The 16,959-nt window shown below is 40.6% G+C and overlaps 1 protein-coding gene across 1 annotated transcript in view; it reads left to right on the forward strand.

Annotated features, from left to right (window-relative positions):
- NDUFAF2 (NADH:ubiquinone oxidoreductase complex assembly factor 2) overlaps positions 1 to 16,959 on the forward strand; it is a 198,576-nt gene that overhangs the window by 154,419 nt on the left and 27,198 nt on the right. Inside the window, exon 3 of the mRNA XM_075541066.1 lies at positions 4,141 to 4,181. Coding sequence (XP_075397181.1) covers positions 4,141 to 4,181 — 41 coding nt within the window. The remainder of the gene's footprint in view (positions 1 to 4,140; positions 4,182 to 16,959) is intronic.

A 16,959-nucleotide genomic window follows, 5' to 3' on the forward strand; every position in this document is an offset into this window, starting at 1 on the left:
TTTAAAATTTTTTGTTCAGTTCTTTGAGTTCATCATTTTTTTCCCTTGTGCCTTAGCTTCCAAGTTTCAGAAGAAGTGTCAGAATCTCTTCTAACGCATACCTTGATCTTTTCTTTCTTTGGTGCCCTTTAATGACCATTTTTGTTTCTTCATATATGATGTTATTGACATCACCTCACAGCTCTTCAGGTTCTGTCATTCGTGTTTAAAGAGTCAAATCTGTTCTTGGCATTCAGGTGGGATGTGCACAAGCTTGTAATTTGGCTCTCATGGACTTGTTTTTATTTTATTCTATTTGAATTTGAACTTACATATCAGCAATTGAGGTCTATTCCACAATCGGCCTTTGGCCTTATTTTGGTTGTGTATGTTCTGCTTTTCCATTTCCTCTTCCCACAGACGTAGTCAATTTGATTCCTGTCTATTTCATCTGAATAAGTCCACAGGTTGTTTAAAAGCTATTTGTCATTTCGATCACTGATGCCGTTAGGAAGATGCAAATCAAAACCACAAATATTTTTTAGCAGTTTTGGACATACAATTCCCACATCCAGGATTCAATAATTTAGTCATATTAAGAGTTGTACCATCACCACCACAGCCCATTTAGAACAGTTTCTTCTTTCTTGTACTCAATGCTATTGGCTCCCTCATTTTTCCCCACTCTCCCTTGCCACACCCCCAAGAAACCATTAATTATATCTCTGTAGATGTAATAGATTAAATTAAGTCTAAAATTAAATTAAATCCTGGATTTCATATGCAGAAAAACATAGAAAAATAAGTAAAAGAGAAAAAACAATGTAAAAGAAAACAAAGTATTAAAAATAAACTAATTTAGAATGGGTCAATGGTGAGATGAAATGATAAATGTGTTGAATTTGAACCTAACTGCATTTGCAATAGTTCACTTTCCAGTGCATTCTGCAAGATAGCAGAACTACTCACATGTCTGGTTTATGGACAGAGGGAATTTCCTGGAGGTTTAAACCACGTGAATTTCCCCTTTGCTTTTTTTTTTTCAATTGAAACGACTTTAAAATAAATCACAAGAGAGATCAAGTGATAACATATTACATTTTAACCTAACAATATCTGCCATAATCAACTTTACGGTGCTCTTTGTTGATAACAAGGCTATCCAGATCCCTCAACTGTGATCAGGGGTGATTCATTGGAAGTTTAACTTATTTGTGGACTTTACAAATATATTTGGGGTTTTTAGTGTCAACCTAGCCTTCTGTGAACCTGGTATCCACAATTTAAGCTCTGATACCATTCCCTCCTACAGATTCAGCTTTTATTATTTATAAAACTTGGCTCATACAAGCTGATTTAGATGATGCCATACTCAGATGGCTCCTTCTTTGAAGAGAAGCCTTTGAGACTCCAGACATCATTCTGTCTGATAGCTGGGCACCATTCTAGTTTCTTCACCACACTTTTCCACATGAGCATGAGTAGCAAGCAGGGCCATGTCATAAGAACTAATTGTTCTGAGATTGGGGCTAAATTAAGTATGGTCTCCAAATCCATTCATATATCTATGTCTCTGGTTCACTTTAAAGGCATTATTGTCATTTTATGATAGACAGTATTGTCAATCATGTCCTTGGGGCATAAGGTAATTATATTGATAGTGTCATTAATTTATCCAATGGTATAAATTTAAAACACTGCTGGTAAGAGGAAATAATACACATATAGGCTGTCTATAAACGGTAATACATTAATTGTTAACTTGTACAGATTAAAAAACGTGAACTGGAAACTATACAAACAGTGGGCTTGGTGTTAGGGCCAAACTTTCAATAACACTTATTACATGTCATAATAAATCAAGGAGGACATTAAAATAGTAAAGATATGGTAATCCAGGGCCACCATTCATTGTGCACCCTGAAGACAAAAGATCCAAACCAAAGTCCATTGACTGCCAGTTCTATAAGCTTTGGATAGCAGTCATCTGCTTCTTCTCACGATGGAGCTTCAGCCGTAAGTCTAGGAACTCTAGGGGAGTTTAAGATAGAGCCCAGTTCACTTAGAGTGGTTTCCACATCGAGTCCTTCTGCTGTGGCCTATGAAGGATGTGGCGCACCTCAAAAGAAGAGAACCTACGGTCCCAGTAGTCTGTAGCACACGTCCTGGCCTAGAAAGAGCCAGATAGATACTAGCTCAAAAGTATCCATTAAGGAACACAGTGCCAGGCATATTCTCCCAAAATGGCAGTACTTGTTTAAAAAGAGTAAGATCTGCCACATGACTCGGGAATCCCAATGCTACTCAGAATCCCCACTTCTTTTCAACTCAAAGAACAAAACAAACTCACTGCCTTAGAGTCAGTCAATGCTACACCCCAGTGACCCTCATCGGACAGGATAAAACCACCCCAAGAGTTTCTGACTGTAGCTGTATGCGAGTGTAGAGAGCTGTGTCTTTCTCCTGAGGAACAGGTGGTTTTTACACACTGCTGGCCTTTCGGACCCCTGGATGATGCACAACCACCCCTCCAGGGTGCCGAAGAAGTAAAATCAGGAACACAGCTGACTCTTGCACATTAATGTTCATCGTAGCAGTTTTAAGAACTGCCAAAAATTGGAAGCAATATGAGCATTGAGCAACAGGTAAGTGAATAAGTGAAATATAGTATATATACAGAATGGAATATTACTCAGGCCTGAGGAGAAATTAAGTTTGACATTATAATGAATTCAGACCACATTATCCTGAGCAAAATAAGCTAATCGCCATCTGACAAATGCTGCATTATCTCACTTTTATGAAATAAGTAAATGTATAGAAATCAAAGATTATTAGTGTTTACCAGGAGTAGGGAAGAAGAGGAAAGAGAGTTTTTATATAAAGAGAGGGTTTTTGTGTAACGGACATTGAGTTTACATTATAATGTGGTAGAATAGTTTGTAAAAAGATACTAACAAAGTTTCACAATATTAAGAATATCTTCAATATCACTGAATTTACATATATGAAAATTGTTGCATTCTGAAAGTTTTCTTTTGTATACAGGAGACTTAAAAATTTCATGGAAAAATTGTGGTAGCTTTTGATTTCATTCTTTCCACAGACTCTTTGAAGCCCCCAGTAGTCTCATCACCAAATATATATATATATATATATATATATATATATATATATATATATATATATGAATTCATACAGTTATATGAAGTTTCATTTAAAGTAATGAACCTCCCTTTCCTTTATTCTCTCTACAGGGCTGTCTTTTTTTCTTAGGGTACCAATCACCAGACATGATACACTTATTTTCTGTGGCCCCTTCACTAGTAGAAATATTACAGGAGAGGAGGGACTTCATCTGTTTGATTCCCTGCTGTTTCTCTAGTGCCTGGTGCAATGTATAGTGGGTGCTCAAAAAACACTTGTTATCAAGAACAAAAAATCATACCAGTGTGAATGAGGGGGAGCATGGAGTGGAGACTCAAAGCCCATCACTAGACAATTGGACATCCCTTTACAGAAGGGTCACAAGGAAGAGACGAGCCAGTCAGGGTGCAGCATAGCACTGATGAGACATACAACTTTCCCCTAGTTCTTTAATTAATGCTCCCCCACCCCCACTATCATGACCCCAATTCTACTTTACAAATCCGGCTAGACCAGAGCTTGTACACGGGTACAGATAGGAGCTGGAAACACAGGAAATCCAGGATAGATAAACCCCTCAGGACTAATAATGCGATTCACGATATCAGGAGGGTAAGGGTAAGGTGGGGGAGAAACAGGGAACTGATCACAATGATCTACATATAACCTCTTCCCAGGGGGATGGACAACAGAAAAGTGGGTGAAGGGAGACATCAGTCAGTGTAAGACATGAAAAATAATAATTTATAAATTATCCAGGGTTCATGAGGGAGGGAGGGGGGGAAATTAGGAGCTGATAATACCAAGGGCTCAAGTAGAAAGCAAATGTTTTGAGAATGATGATGGCAACAAGTGTACAAATGTACTTGACACAATGGATGGATGTTTGGATTGTGACAAGAGCTGTACAAGCCCCCAATAAAATTATATATATATATATGTATGTATATATATTTGTTTTATAAATGAATGCATATATTTGGAAAAATTACATCTAGATATTTTTCTCTCTAGCTTGGATTAGAAGAACCAGAAAGAGTCCACCTACTATGGAGGTAAGAATATACAAGGAAAATATTCAAAGAGCATATGTTTATAAGCTGTTTTTCAGCGGGGAGTCTGTATCTCCAGGAGCCATGATACACAATGGGTAACAGCGTTGCTACTGATCGAAAGGTCTGTCCTTCAAACCAACCCAGTGTGTCCAGGAACAAAAGACCTGGCAGTGTTCTGTCATAAAGATTCCAATTGAGAACCCCCCTTTGAGGCAGTCCTGTTCTGTCACAGAGGCTGATGCGCAATGAAAATTAACTCAACAGCACCTCACAATGACTACATGATGCCCGAGAATGAGTATGAGTGTGATGGTGGATCTTCTGAAAGGGAAGCTGCTCCACCAGAAATCACATGCAACATTTTTATGATAAAATATTCCCTGATTGTTCATATCATATAATACAATATAAAATACATGTACATCTAAAATGATAACCATTTAAATTTATATGATGATAAAACTTCAAAAGATAGGGCTTGTGGGAGCCTTTATTGGGACATTTCCTCAGCCCCTGAGAGTTCTCTGTTGTCCCAGATTTTTTGTTGAAAACATGAGAAACACAGAATCTCTTGGTCGTAATCAAATCAAGTTCTATTTATTTTTCCCTTAATTCTGTATATTTAAACTATTAAATAATCTGAGAATGTTTTAAAATATAGAATTAAAAAGTAATACATAATATTCAGTGATTAATGTTGAATGTTTTATTTAAAACTCTTAAACTAAGTTTGGTGGTTAGCAGACTGAAATATAGAAATGATGTTGTATATGAGGGGACTTCTAAAAACTCATGGCAAAGTGGAATTTAAAGATAATACATTGAACTTTGATCCACAAGGTCAGTAGTTCAAACCACCAACTTCTTGGAAGAAAGACGGGCTCTCTACTCCTATGAAGAGTTATAGTCTTGGAAAGTCACAGGGGCAGTTCTACCCTGTCCTATAGGATCACTATGTATTGGCATCAACTCAGTGGCACTGAGTGAAGCATAGGAGTGGTTAAATCATTGTGCAGAATATAAATGTATGATGGGAGCATGAATTCCTGAGCAGTCCTGGTGGTGCTGTCAGGGAAATGTTAGATTGCTAACTACTTCTGTGAGGGAGAAAGATGAGACTCTGGTCGCTGTGAATGCAAACTGACTTAATGGCAGTGGTCGTTTAATGCAGTACTGTGTACCCTGTAGCCAACCTCCCTCTGCTGTGTACTCTATTTAGAGGCATTCCCTTCCCTTCACTACTTAGCATTTCTCTCCTCATTTCTCTCCCACTCTCTCCCTCCTGCTCACTCCGACAACAACTTGAGTGGGCCCCTGGACACAGCCACACTTTGAGAGGTAGGGTACTCTAGTGTACACCATGATACCCTCAATCTAGCACATAAATTGACGTACCTGTCTTTACCTGGATGAGCCTTGGTAGTGCATTGGTTCCCCACTGGCTGCCAACACCAAGCAGCCTTTGGAAAACATCAGCTGCTCCAATAGAGAAAGACGAGCCTTTCTCCCCCATATAGAGTTTCGTCTAGGAAACCCACAGAGGCAGTTCTACCCTATCCTATAGGGTCGCTGTGGGTCGGAACTGACTCAATAGCAGTGAGGAATCTTTACTTGCTTCATCATTCTGACCTTAGTGATGGCCATTTGGCCAAGGACTAAGTGAGTACATGTCTAGGACCATTTCTAGGTTTGCATAGTTCTTTCCCATTGCCCCTGCCCCACTCCTTTTAGACTCTTCTTTCCAAGGTCATTGGACCATGGTGGGCAGGTGCTGGGGTCTAAGACTTAGAAGTGTCTGCATGGGTCTAGAGTGAATGGATGGGCCCTGGAGCTTTTCTGGTTTCTTTTGGGGGTGGGGGGTGAGGGGGTTGGGGGCAGGAGGAGGCATAGGAAGAGTTGGTTATATAATCCAATGGCGCAGCCCACAATAAACCCTGAGGAGAAAGGGAATCTCAGAACACTACTTTACTGTGCTCACGTGGAACCTGTACATGGATCAAGAGGCAGTTGTGCAAACAGAACAAAGGAATACTGCATGGTTTAAAATCCGGAAACATTGCATCTCCTCACCATACTTATTCAATTACCAGAGAAGCTGGATTATATGTTGAAGAATGCAGTATCAGAATGGGAGGAAGGCTTATTAACTACCTTCGTACACTTATGATCCAAGCTTGCTTGCTGACAGTGAGGGGACTTAAAGCTCGTGTGGGTGGCTAAGGTTTTCTTCACCCATGGACAGTGTCCCCATGGAATTCCAACATTGTCCCTATGATTTTTTTCTCTGTCCCCTGTTCTGATTGATATTTTTCTTGTGACAATGGTTATATTATGTTGCTGGCCCTGTAGCTATTCTTTTACTCTTTTCAGATCTTCGCTCTAATTTATAATGTGTTGATTTCACAGTTTCAACTTGCAGAGAGAAATCTTATTTCTGAGTTCCTGAAGCCCAGTTTACTGTTGTTCTCAAGTAACTGACATTTATGGAGTGAGTTCTTTTGCTTGGTACTTTTAAGTTGATTTTATGAGTAACAGAATTGAAATGTCTTAAAATTGACATTTTGCATACATAATTCTACCCCGTTGACTTAAATTGCAAAGATAGAGTATATATTCTGATGGAGAAAAAAAAATAAGACTCCTCTCCTGAAGCTAGCAATAGCACTTTGGGAAATACAAGTGGAAATGGATGAGGGAATTGTAAATGTTCATAACACTAAGATATACATCAATTTTTAAAAGTGAATGAACTAGAGCTGCATGTATCAACACGGATAAATCTCAGAAACATGATATTAAACGAAAGGAAAAACTTGCAGGAAAATGTACACAATGTGATCTATTTATATAAATTTGAGAGCAGGAAAAGAATAATGGACTCTCAAGTAAAGCTGGTGTGTTAAAACACATGCATTTACTTTCACTCTGCAAGTCTAATGAAAACATCCATAAAAGGGTGACTTTTAACGACATAAACTTTTAACCACACAGGTCAAAGAAAAGAGGCGAAACCAACATTGTTGTAGAAGCCGGAAGCCAGATAGACAAGTGCTAAACCGATTTTGCAAAACTGAGCCATATGTATCCAAATCTGTCAGAGGAGAAATCCAGGTGCAACCTAATTTAAACCACAGAACCCCGAGAGTGCACAGGAGTTGGCAGCTTCAGGGACCTCTAAAAGTGGAGTTGAGCCTGGCACCCCACACAGTGGCCTGGTGGAAAATCTATTTCAAGAAGCAATTTGATGCTAATCAATAAAAGTACAGGAAATGTTTATGGTAGGTACCACCAGGTCAGTCCCAACTCAGTAAAAGAATGAAACACTGCTTGGTGCAGCACCATCCTCATAATTGTTGCAATTTGAACCCCTTGTTGAAGCCTCTGTGACAGTCCATCTCACTGCTCCTCTCTTTTATCAAGAATCAGGTCCTTTTCCATGAACTGGTCTCTCCTGATAAGATGTCCAGTGTATGTCAGATGAAGCCTCCCTGCCCTTGCTTCTAAGGAGAATTCTGACTGTACTTCCAAGACAAATTTGTTTGTTGTTCTGGAAGTCCAGGGTACATTCAATATTCTTTGCCCACACCATAATTCAAATGTATCAGTTCTTCTTCCGTTTTCCTTATTTGTATCCAACTTCCACATATATGTGAGAGCAATTGAGAATATCAGAGCTTGTGTCAGGTGTACCTTAGTCCTCAGGTCCCTGTTCTTCACTACCTTAAATAGGTCTTGTGTAAGCAGATATGCACAATGCAATACAGCGTTTGATTTCTTAACTGCTGCTTCCATAAGCATTGATTGTAGATCAAAGCTGGATGAAATTGTTGACAACCTATTGTTCCAGTTGTTAGGATTTTGGTCTGCTTTACGTTGCGTTGCAAGTCATGCTGAATGCTGTAGTCCTTGATCTTCATCAGCAAGGGCGTCAAGTCCTCTTCTTTTTCAGTAAGCAAGGTTATGTCATCTTATCTTCTATTAAGAAAAATAAGAGTAGATAAATCACCGTTTCTCAACCTAGAGTGCTTGTCCAGGCAAATTTGAGAGACAAGGTACCATTCTGAAAATGGAGGTATTAAATGAACATATATTTACTGAAAATGAGACCTCCCGGTCTCTTCGCCAATCAGATGCCATACTAATAACTGATCACATTAATAGTTAACTGTTTGATGTCATCAATAAATACTAAAAGCATTTGTTCAAACTGTGTTGAGAAAGTGGACATGTAATATGCTCTGAAAATATCACCTTACAGATTACTTCTTAATTGCAAAGTTAAAAAAATTTGCAAAGCAAAGAAGTAAAACCGAACTCACTGCCATCAAGTTAATTCTGAAAAGTGCCGTTACAGTAACCAAATAAGATACCACCTTAGCCAAGTGGGCAAACATTGTGCAAACATGATGTTATTCATGCCACCTTATGTGACGCACTCAGAGTAAGACATTATTTGTGTAGGATTTTTGCCTACATTCTTGCCTAGATTTGTTTATCTAGTCATCCCAGACTAACACAATGACCAAGTAACTCAATCTTGAGGGCCTTCATCTTTTTGCTGCCCCTCCACTTTACCACACGATGTCCTTTTCCAGGGACTGGTCTCTTCTGGCAACATGTCTAAAGTATGTAAGATGCAGTATTGCCACCCTTCCCTCTCAGGAGCACTCTGTCCTTATTTCCTCCAGTACAGGTTGGTTTGTCCTTGGAGCAGTCCATGGTACTTTCAAGATTCTTCTCCAGCACCACAGTTTAAATGCATCGATTCTTCGTTGGTCTTCCTTATTCAGTGTCTACCTTCCACATGCACACGATGCAATGGAGAATACCATGGCTTGGGTCAGGATCTTCCTAGTCCTCAAAGTAACATCCTTGCTCTTCAATTCTCTAAGGAGGTCATGTACAGCAGATATACCTAATGCAATATGTCTTTTGGTCTCTTGACTGCTGCTTCCAGGAGCATTGATTGTGGATCCAAGCAAGACATGTTTCTTGACAACTTCAACCTGTTCTCCCTTTATCCTGATGTTACCCATTGGTCCAGTTGTGAGGATTTTGGTCTTCCTAACAGGGAGTTGTAATCCATACTGAAGGCTACAATCCTTGATCAGCAGTAGCATGTGCTTCAGTTCCTCCTCATTTTCAACAAGCAAGCTTTGTGTCATCTGCATATTTCAAGTTTCTAATAAGCCTTCCTCCACTCCTGATGCCACATTATTCTTTATATAATCCAGCTTCCCTGATGATTTTCTCAGCATACACATTGAACAAACAAGCCTGATGTACACCTTTCCTGATTTTAAACCATGCCGTATACCCTTGCTCTGTTCATACAACTGGCTCTTGGTCCAGGTACAAGTTTCTCATCAGCACAATGAAGTGTTCTGGAACTCCCATCCTTCTGAAGGTTATCCAAGGTTTATTGTGGTCCACACAGTGGATGCCTTTGCACAGTCAGTGCAACACAAGTGACCATCTCTCTGCTAGCCTCTGCTTTGAACTAAGATCTACCTGACAGGAGCAGTGATATCCTTTGTTCCACATCGTCTTCTCACTCCGGCTTGGACTTTTAGCAGCTCCCTGTCAGTGTACTGCTACAACCATTGATGGACGATCGGAGCATAACATAACCATGAAGGCCGACTGTACGGCAATACTTGCAGTAACGCTCATTTACAAAGGCAGAACCAGGCCTTGGTAGACCAACAAGTGTCACAAAAATGCACATAGGGTGTGAAAACGGCAAATATATGGTGCTCCTGGGTCTCCATTCATTGGGTGCCTTGAAAGCAATAGATTCAAACCAAAGCAATTCCCTAATCTTGGGATAGTGGGCATCGGTTTCTTCTCCCACTAGGGCATTTCATCTTTAAATTCAAGGGAGTATTTCAGTTCCTTCATTCTGCTACAGTGAGTTTAAGATAAAATCCAGTTCACTTAGTGGTGTTTGCAATTGGGTGCTTCTGTTGTGGTCAAGAGGGTTTTGTGCACCTGGAAAGCACAGACTCTCATGTCCCAGTTGTCTATAGCATGTTGCCTGGGTTGCCTGAAACTGGGTAGCAACTAGGTCAAATGTTCCCAGTTAGAAAGGTGCTACCAAGTATATTTTTCCTTTGGGGGGTCTGTATACCGTAAGTACCGTTTAGTGTTTTTGTTTTTCTCACTGGCTATGGCCCCACCCAATTTACCCGCCATCCGAAGTGTAATTTCCTTCTCTGATACAGACATGCCTATTACTCCTCATGACCTAAGTTCCCAGTAAGGTCAATGAAGTACTCTTGTGGGAGTGTCTGTTGATTGGGGTAACCAGAGTTGATTTGAGATGACTGCTATATGGCAGAAATCAATTGTTCTTCCCACTTCACCCACATTGTAGAAGCTGACTCCATCTAGAGGGAGGCAGCCTCCTTTGGGGTGATTTTTAAGATGTCTGAAGAAGGGGTGATACATAGTTTATGAGAACTAGGCCGTCACAGTAACCTCATTGCTTTGAGGTCCTGATTAGAAAACTACATGATCTGGGAGCAGAATCCTGCCTTTGTCTTGATTTTTATCCTTCTAGTAGTGGAGTGTAACTCTTTATGGAAGTAGAAAACCAAATCTTTCTCCCTTGGAATGGCTGGTGGTTTCAAACTGCTGGCCTTGCGAGTAGCAGCCCAAGGCCGAGCCCCCTCTGCCACCAGTGCTCCTCTTAAAGATGTGGGTAGCTTTAAGGAATTCCATTTCTAGATGCTCTACTTTCATATGTGGTCTGTCCTACAATTTACCTCTTGGTCTGCAACATCTCCCCCTCACAATTCCCTGTCGTCTACTTTGTGAAAGAAAAGCTTAGCTCAGGCCCAGACTAAATCTTACTATGGTACATTGCCTTGGTGTTGAGGCTACTAAGGAAAAGTCCCCTGAGAGCAGCAGAGGGAAGGCTTCCATAAAAATGATTGATGAGGACAACGGTATTTCATCGACGGGACAAACTCATGGCAAGGTTCCAGGCCTGAGAGTCTCTGTCAGCCTTGCTGTTAGCTATCCCTTTATTTGTCTTAAAATTAAAACTCACCAGTGAGAAAGTTGCCATCAGTGGGTGTGGTAACACATGCCTTTGAATTTAAGAATTAAGTCAGACTTTTCTGACAGAGGGAGTAGATTTGACCGATTGTGTTGGACAATAAGGACTGGCTTCGCCAATTAAGGTATATGGTGATATTTTTCTGTGGAAAGAAGACGCTGAAGTGCAGCTCCAAGACTTTGACAAAAACGTATTTAAGGCATGCATTCGATAGCCACTAGCTGGAAAATGCATTCTTTGTCATTATTTATGTATCAACTTAAATGTAAAAGGTGGTGCATAGTTCCTCAAAGAGACTAATGCACCAAAAAATGTAGACCATTATTGCTACCATTGTTTATGGGGAATTGAGATGTAGTAAAGGTATAAAACCATGGATGGCCCTGATGGAGAAGAGATTTAGGGTTTGTATATAGTTTTGACTGAGGACACTTGTCCATAGATACTTACCTTCGCTGCAGCTAGATTCATGCATGTAATAGAGCATACAGGGGACAGAGTTAAGAAAACTTCTTAGACCCAAGCAAACACTTTGAAGGGCTGAATCACACTTCATGCCTCCTAGAGCTCAAGTCTATTGTCTCATGAGACACCAAGGCCTTTTGGTATAATATAGTCAACAAAGAATGTGCTCTGTCCTGCTTGAAAGGCCGGGGTCTTAAAAGCTCAGGAACAGCTATGTGAGGTGAAAATATTGCTGTCTCCCTGACCAGAAGAAAGATGAGTGAGGAAAAGTGAAGATATGTGCCAACAATTAGTCCTAATAGCCTGTGCAAACATCAGTCTACCCAATCCTAAGACCAAACGAACTAGTTGGTGCCTGGTGACCACTACCAACTTCTCTGAAAAAGATCACATTAGAAGGTCCTGGGTATAATGGAAGGAGTATGTGGGACAAAACTCAAAATCATTCAAGAGACCAGGCTTACTGGTCAGATAGGGCCTCGTGGAATCCCCAGGTCTGTGGCCCTCAGTCACCTTTCGGGCCTGGAGTGGAACGCACCCCTGTGGTTCGGTTTGCAATCCAACACTAGAGGGGTATATAAGGGGAGCAATAACACTAGTCTGGGGTGCACGCCACAGAATAATCGACCATTTGAGATAAAAAAAAAAAAAGCAGCATTGGCTCAAGGACAAAGTTTGGAAAGGTGGAGAATGAAGGAGGAATGGAAATAGGAAACAGAGGACCTGGAATTGCACTGAGTGAGATGACATAAAATGTGTATGAACTATTGGCTGTAACGCTGGCAATCCACTCAGTCAACCTTCAGCCAATTCACAAGAAGAAGGTTTTTTAGGGAGGAGCTCAGGGCAGTGTTGCCTCTCAGAAGAAGGCCCTGGGACGCATTGGGTGAACACTGCTGCTAACCGAAAGGTTGCCAATTGGAACCCACCAGCCACTCTTTAGTGACTTGCAGCCTCGGAAGTACCGTTGGGCAGCACTGCTCTGGGCTAGAGGGTTGCTGAGTCCGAAAGGACTCAGAGGTAATGTTTGGATCGGGGGATTACCTCTGGGGAAAGGAACCATGTGCAGTGGCAAGGGCCTTTCGTCATATCTGTAGTGCTTTATTGCTCAAATTGGATGGTGAGCACGAGTGTCAATGGCATCATTAGATATTCTTATTTGTACACATGAAATGCTCATTACAAAAGAAGACGTGAGCAACCAGCACATGAAAATTTGCTCAGTCATTAGCTTTAGGGAAATGCAAGTCAACTCACATTTAGATACCATCTCTTTCCCATAAGAATCACAGTGTTCATACGGGAAACAGTAGGTGTTGGCAGAGATCTGGAGAAACAGGAGCCCTCTTACAATGCTGGTGGGAATGCAAAATGATGCCCCACTCTGGAAAACAACTCAGTGGTTCCTCAAAAGATGAAGCATATAATTACCAGATGACCTGGCAGCTCTGTGCCTAGGTGTATACCCAGAAGATCCGAAAGCAGGGGCACGAACTGGCACATGGACCCCAATGTTCATAGTAGCAGCATTTACAGTATCCAAAAGGTAGAAACAACATGTATCTATTGACAGATGAATACATACATTCATTGGCATGTATATACAATGGAATGTTGTGGCTAGGTGCCAGTGGGTAGGTTTGGGTTCATAGTGACTATATGTGCAACAGAACCTAACAATATCCAGTTCTGTGCCTCCCTCAGAATCTTTCCTGTGTTTGAACCCATTGCTACAGCCACTGTGTCCATCAGTCATATTAAGTATCTTCCTTTTCTTTGGTGACTCTGTTTCAGCAAGCATGATATTCTCTTCCAGAGACTGGTCTCTCTTGCTAATGTGTCCAAAGTACTGAAGGCAAAGTCTTACCATCTTAGCTTCTTCTTCTTCTTTTTTTTTTTAACATTTTATTAGGGACTCATACAACTCTTATCACAATCCATACATCCATCAATTGTGTAGAGCCCATCTGTACATTCATTGCCCTCATCATTCTCAAAACATTTGCTCTCCACCTAAGCCCCTGGCAACAGCTCCATCGTAGCTTCTGAGCGGCATTCTAGCTGTATTTCTTTCAAGCTAGATCTGTTTGTACTCTGATGCAATGTGAACTTGATACGTGAGTAAACCTTGAGGACATGATAGTGAGTGAAACAGGTTAAAGACAAAGGATAAATCCAAGTGTGCTATCACTTTGTGTAACATAAGAAAATACATATGACGGGCTTCAAGACATTTGTGGAAAAAAATGAATGAAAAACTAATGAAATTTTTCCGTGAACATTTTGGAGCCTCCCCCCTGACCACAGTCATCTTGAAGAATGTAATTAATGTCGTTGAAGTGGACTTATAGAAATGGATGAGATCTTGTATGTGTGATATCATTACAATAATAGTTTTTAGTATAATAATAATGTTTAAAGATTTTTAATGAATACAGCGAAACCATATCATCATCGATTGTGAATTTCCTGTGTAGTACAAAAGCTTAATATGTCTGGTCACTAACCAAACGGTTAGGGTTCAAGTCCACCCAGAAGCACCTAGGAGGAAAAAACCTGGCGGCCATTCTCTAAAAAGCCCACACGGAGACTCTCTGGGACATAGCTTTTCTCTAACACATGTGACAGCAGCATGATGGGCAATCAAACCCAAGGCAACTGATTCTTGGTTAATCATATATTAAGTCTTTAATATTTTGAATCTTATATTTATTTTAGTTTTTAGTGATAAGTCATACTCAAATCTTTCATTACCAAGGCTAATATTTGGAGTTTAAACAGCACCCCATTCTTAATTGACCCATGACTACTTCTGCTTCCCTGAAGAGAAGCTATGATTGACTTGGTTTCCAACCATCCATGGTGGAGGGTTCCTGTTAGGCGTGCGTGTTGATGCCCATCATTTGGCCTCCATCGTGCCTCATCAATACAGATTCATCTTGGACCAGGCAAAGATGCAGGCGTGTCCTCTTTCACCAGTACTTGAAACGCTACAGTTCATATAGAAATACATCATTCAGAACACGGAGGGGCAGAGACAGATCCAGTCAGTGTGACTTGTGTGAATCTTTAGCTGGCCCATACGAGGACCTCATTTGATTGCTTTTTCTTGATTGTACTAAAAAAAATGAATAGAAAAACAAGGTCTTAATTAATAAATTGCCCCAAATCCTATGGTCAACTACATAACTTTTAAACTTTAAGTTAAGTAACCATGCACCTGCAAGCACATCATTTAAATTATGGTACATGTATTCCTTTCTATTCTGCTGCTTCCTTCTATCCTGATAAATGAATAAACACAAACAGTTGAATTGTAATGCCCTCACACTTAACGACCCATTTGCTGGGTACCGTCTTTGCTATTGAACACTAGCTTCATGAAACCTGAGAGGAACAAAAACACCTGTTTCTTTAATATTAACTGTGCTACTTTAGAAAATCTTGATAAAGCATGAAAATGGATCATTTGAGTCTTAAGTTCCTCCAAGATTATACTCCTAACCAGTCAGCTATGCTCCTGTTTTTGTTGTTGTTCATTGTCAGCTACTGCCAAGTCAACCCTGGACTCATGGTAGGCCCCCACACAACAGAAGGACACGCTGCCCGGGGCTGTATCCTCCCTGTCCCTATGATTGCTTGTGGATGGAGCCGTTGTGATCAAGGGGTTTTCATGGATGGTCCATCATAGTCTGGAAACTCTAGATTAAACTCTAGGCCTTTCTCCCCAGTCTTTCTGAGTCTGGAAGCTCCACTGAGATCTGTTTAGCACTGTAACAGCATCCAGATCTGCATGCAGCACATTGACCAGGAATCAAGCCCAGGTCTCCCACACAGGAAGCAAGAATTATTCTTCCACCAAACCGCCACTGCCCTCACCTTTCTAACCACGGGCTTTCTTCACCGTGCAAGAAATGTGCAAGGTAGTGTGGGTTGTAACGCATTTTTGGTTCTCAAAGGGTTAATTTCATATCTGAAATTGCCAGTATCTCACCATCTCAGTCTGAAAAGATTGCTTCCCATATACTTATGATCCAGCGCTAAGGTCTGAGGTGAAGCTTCGTTTATTCTAAGCACATTTTTTCCTGTGTTTTGACCTTTATCTAACTTTTAGGAGTAGAATATTAAAGGGGTTTTTAAAGTTTTACATAAATAAAGTGCTATTATTTGTTATTTTTAGATCTACTCCTGCTCAAGTTCTTCTCAGATTCAGCATAACTTACTCGGCACCTATTAAGTAGTGCACAGAATTAGTTCTGAATAGTTGACCTTCTGAGCCATCTCCTCAGTCACGGAGACAGGTTCCATTAGGATTTGAGATCGGGCTGGCATCCAGACTGGAAAAGGTGAAGGAAGTTGAAATGGGGTTAGGGATTTTTTCATCTGCACTGTTGCCCAGTTAGCTCATCAAAACAATCTCTGTTTTTCCTTCCTATTGTTTCCACTCTGCAGAAGTACCTGTTTCTCCACTATGAAGTCTCTAAAAATAAATTGCTACTGGTCACTTTTATGAAATGGAATTTGATGTTTTAAACGGTGTTTGAGAAATCTGATCATCGTATTGGTGATGTGCCCTCCAAGATGCCACCTCAAAGCTGATAGCCATGTTTCATTTTATTTTTCATCGTGCCAGGTTTTATTCTCCAGCACTTACCATGGTGGCGATACAATGCTGTGCATTTGCTAAGGGTGTTAGTCCTAGGGTGGCAAGGGGTTCGGTGTTTTATATATTCTCTCTGGTCTACGTATAAATTTGGGCGGTGGTCAAACACATCTAGTTCACGTCGAGTACCATTGTAAGGATCCCTCATGTGCGACAGTTACGCACTTGGCTGCTAACCAAAAGGTGAGGGCCTGAGCCCACCCATCAGCTCCTTGGTAGAAAGAACTGGCAATCTGCTCTCCGTATGATTTCAGTCTAGAAAACTTTATGGGGTAATTCAACCCTTTGACGTGGGAAACCAACTCAATGGCACTTAACTTGTCCTGCATTTCTTTCTACTAGTGTTTCCAAACATATATAAAAATGGTTGTGTCCTCTGGAGGAGGGTTTTCAATCTGTGTGAAATATTAGCAGGTGGTGAAATCCATGGAATGGGTTACAAGTATTTTTATCCTTTTTAATGAACTAGGGGGAAAAAACAACAAAAACATGGAATGGAAACTATCAGTGTAGAAAACCTTACTAAACGTGTTATATTTCTTACTAAAGGTCATAGTCAAAAAAGTTGGAAAACTTCTTCCAGGGTA

Source organism: Tenrec ecaudatus, chromosome 2 (assembly GCF_050624435.1).
Source record: "Tenrec ecaudatus isolate mTenEca1 chromosome 2, mTenEca1.hap1, whole genome shotgun sequence".
Taxonomy (NCBI): Eukaryota; Metazoa; Chordata; class Mammalia; order Afrosoricida; family Tenrecidae; genus Tenrec; species Tenrec ecaudatus.